Here is a 4,374-nt window from a genome sequence, read left to right on the forward strand (position 1 = left end):
ACCAGACTATCCTTAGTTAATATAAAATCGGGTTCAAAGTAGTGTTTGGTATGTAGTGACAGATAGTGTAACTATTCAAGCAGTGAGATGCAACTTTGTGAAATAATTGTAATTGATTTTGGACGATTTAGAGAAGGCGAAGATTAATCACGTGTTAAAGGATAATTATATCTTTTGGGATGAAAATTAAATTTTATTGCACCGTTATTTTTGAGGTGTATCGACATCCCTGACATTTTTGGAAGTAAAGTCGAAATAAAATGTTGTTAAGTAAGAGAGAGTTATATAAATTCTGGCTTCTTCATTTTGTCTGCGTGTGTAACTGTTTTGATATACTATACTGGCTTTCGATTTTGTTTCAACCGTTGCAGCAAAATCAAGAACGGTATCGCATTTGCTATTCCGTGGGTCCGTGGCATGACTAGAAAATAAGCTGCACGCAGTCAGTTACAACACACAGACGTCGGCTACCGCTACGTTAAACTTATTTTCGCTTAGACTAAAACTCGGAAAGTAGAGCTTAAAAGCATTTAATTAAACACGGAAGAGGGTATTGCAAAAGAGAAAGAATTATTTTGTCATTAAAAACCAAGACACAATTCAGGGATAATTTTTAATGATTTTGGATCTTTCCACAAATTGTTAAAATAAAACACGAACCTAGGCCAACTTTAGCCTGGTATAGACTTTACAAGTGTCTCTTTTTTTTGGACAAGCCATGCAGTGCTTTAATTTTACCCGTGACGGCTAACTATCACCTGTTCTCGCAAATGTTTTTCGATACGAATTGTACCTAGTGTCATCTGCTATAAAAGTATGCGACCTTCCTTGCTTTCACTTTTTCCACTTTTTCATAACGAAGATGTCGTTCGAAAATAAGGCGTTACTACTATTTTATCAATTCAAGTTGCATCATTTTGATCACGTGATGTTAACAAAGCTAAGCCGAGGTCTTCCTTCTAAAAAAATAGCATACCTTTTTCGTCAACTTTAAAGGAGAATAAGCACAGATGAGCACAGTTTTCGTGTGATTATAATAAAATTGATTGAAGTCAGTATAATTTTTACCTCTCTGAAAATATGCGAGGCAGTAATTTAGTACTTATATAAATATTAAATTAAAAAAAAGTTGCATCCTCAAAACCCTTAATCCTTAAAACATGAAACATCATCAGAAATTTTATCAGATTTGTTGATATGATGAAGAATAAGGTAAAACATTTAAGTCATGTTTTAGACAACTTACAATTTCAGTATGTGTAGCATAACAGGTAAATAGCGTGTTGTTATTGACAAAGTGCAGATATTTGTTTTTTTAACAACAAAAAGAATTTGAAATATATTGGAGCGCAGGTGACTAGCTATCTTTGCGCATTGAAATGAATGCAAAGCCGTATTCTGCATGTTCAAAAGCATTTTTATAGGGGAAATAATGTCGTTAAAATCTATTTTATAGTTTTTATCCATTTCGTACAGCATATATGAAAATGCTATTAAATTTCTTCAGATTTTAACTGAAAAAAAGAAATGACAAAACAAAAAAAAAATAGCAGCTGAACTAGCAAAACTTATTAAAATCCATTACACTGTGTGACATTTCATTTAAAAAGCTCTTATTATATTATAATTCATTATCGGTTCCCAATATGATAATGTATTCTCTCAAATAAAAGTATGATATAAAATTATTGTTTAATATTAATTTATTTGTGGTTGGCTAGAAAAATTACCAATAAAATGTTTGTTCGCAGAAATATTTTTTTTGCCATCGCGCACGTACAGATATATCTGTACAGATATGAAGACAAGTTGAACGTGGAAGGTTAACAATATAGCTTCGTATTGTATTTAATAATGGTTTAGATAAGAGAAGTTCTGCTGAAAAAAACTAAATATTTCTAGCATGGCTTTTACTAACACTTCGGAGGCAATAACATGCGGAGTTATTTTGCATCAGATACTACCCTATAAACATGTCGAAATAAATATAATTGTAAACACAATTCTAACGATGATTTTGACAGTATTTATCATCATAGTAAATGGATGTTTTTTCGGGCTTCTTCTTGTGAAATTGGAAGTGAGAAAATCAGTAAATGTTTTATACGTAATGCTATCAACATCAGATCTGATTTTTGGCCTAAGTGTTTTAGCGATAACATCTGTGTTTGTAACTGGCGACTTAAATGACTTTTGTAAAATACGTTCAGCGATGGTTGTCCTTAAATACATTCTTGGTTCAATGTCACTTTCGACTGTTCTTGCTATTACAATTGAAATCTACCTAGCTGTTAGATGCCCATTCAGGCATAAAGAGATAAAAGAGACAAAGGTTCTGCCATTTACGTTGCTTGCTGTATGGGCACTATGTGTTGCTGTACCGATATTGGCAGCATATATGCAGCACTGGTGGAGAAATTACTTGGTAATTTTTGCTTTTTACAGTGTTGTTGTATTTACAATGATTGTTCTTAGTCAACGGAAAGTTCATTGTGCTATTCGTAGCAGCTTGAGATTAAGGGGTGGTCAAAAGCATTCGTTGAAAACAGCTATCCTGTTGCTAATTTGTTACGTTGTGTCTTTTCTCCCGCTCCTCGTATCGCATTTTCTTCTTCTTTTTAAAGTAAATGACTTGTTTGTTAACAGCTATATAACACCTTGGGCGTGTTTTATCGCCACATTTAATCCTTTGTTTAATGGACTAATTTATTCGTTAAGACTACCAGCAGTGAAAGTTTATTTTCAAAGAACAGTGGCTACCGAAAGTACTCAGGTTTAATGGAGATATCAGCCGCATGCGAAAGAAAAAGTCATAATTTGGTCTAACGAAACTTGCTCAAACTAAAATGGCTTGTCCTAGCTTGTAAAGAATCAATTAGATAAATTTTTACTTAATGTAAACACTAAATAACGTGAAAATTTAACTTTGTTTCGGCTTTTTCCGCATTTATTGTGTGGAGAAACATGAATACCGTTTCCCATATATTTAGATATCTTTAAATGGCAATTAGAATCAATGCAATAGTTCTATTGAATATTAAACAAAGGCATAAGTTTACTAACCAAAAGAGATCCTGGAAAATTTGCTTGGAGAGATTTTTTTGGAAATGTCTTTAATGTAAACGCTTAACATACCTGAATGCATGATACCTGGATGCATGATACCTGGATACATGATACCTGGATGCATGTTAGCTGGATACATGATACCTGGATGCATGATACCTGGATACATGATACCTGGATACATGATACCTGAATGAATGATAGCTGGATACATGATACCTGAATGCATGATACCTGAATGCATGATGCCTGGATGCATGATACCTGAACGAATTATACCTGGATACATGATACCTGAATGCATGATACCTGAATGCATGATACCTGAATGAATTATACCTGGATACATGATACCTGAATGCATGATACCTGAATGCATGATACCTGGATACATGATACCTGAATGCATGATACCTGGATACATGATACCTGGATGCATGATAGCTGGATGCATGATACTTGGATGCATGATACCTGGATGCATGATACCTGGATGCATGATACCTGGATGCATGATACTTGGATGCATGATACTTGGATGCATGATACCTGGATGCATGATACCTGGATGCATGATACCTGAATGCATGATACCTGGATGCATGATACCTGGATGCATGATACCTGAATGCATGATACCTGGATGCATGATACCTGGATGCATGATATCTGGATACATGATACCTGAATGAATGATACCTGGATACATGATACCTGAATGCCTGATACCTGAATAAATGATAGCTGGATACATGATACCTGAATGCATGATACCTGAATGCATGATACCTGAATGCATGATACCTGGATGCATGATACCTGGATACATGATACCCGGATACATGATACCTGGATTTATGATAGCTGGATTTATGATACCTGGATACATGATACCTGGATACATGATACTTGGATACATGATACCTGGATGCATGATGCCTCGGTACATAATACATGCAATTTACAGATTTTTTAATGTAATACCACAGCATACAGTAAATTTACCAACAAGTAATTAAACACCGTTTTGTAAAGCGGTGGCTACTGCGTAGGTGCTAGTAACTAGGTAGCGGACAAAATTACTAGTTTAAAATACGAAATCTGAAACAATCAAATCCGAAACAATCAACCAGCTAGCTAAACAACAGAAATAATATACAGCATTTTAAATGATCAATAGGTGTATATACTAGTCATTATCCCCTGGAATAATTAACTTTGTTCGACAGACAGCCAACGGTTATTTTTATAGAAACTAAAATAAAACTAAAATAAAACCCAAGTACCACTAATTGTTAATTGAGTTAA

General features: G+C 34.2%; 1 protein-coding gene across 1 annotated transcript; it reads right to left on the reverse strand.

Moving 5' to 3' along the window:
- Positions 1-2,871: 2,871 nt before the first annotated feature.
- On the reverse strand, positions 2,872-3,775 carry LOC130637046 (glutamine-rich protein 2-like). The gene is made up of 3 exons (XM_057446898.1): positions 3,136-3,775; positions 3,064-3,074; positions 2,872-2,994 (listed from the first exon to the last, which is right to left on the reverse strand). The coding sequence occupies exons 1-3, from the start codon at positions 3,773-3,775 to the stop codon at positions 2,872-2,874; spliced, it is 774 nt and encodes a 257-aa protein (XP_057302881.1).
- Between the last annotated feature and the right edge of the window lie 599 nt (positions 3,776-4,374).

Source organism: Hydractinia symbiolongicarpus, chromosome 3 (genome assembly GCF_029227915.1).
Source record: "Hydractinia symbiolongicarpus strain clone_291-10 chromosome 3, HSymV2.1, whole genome shotgun sequence".
NCBI classification, from domain to species: Eukaryota; Metazoa; Cnidaria; class Hydrozoa; order Anthoathecata; family Hydractiniidae; genus Hydractinia; species Hydractinia symbiolongicarpus.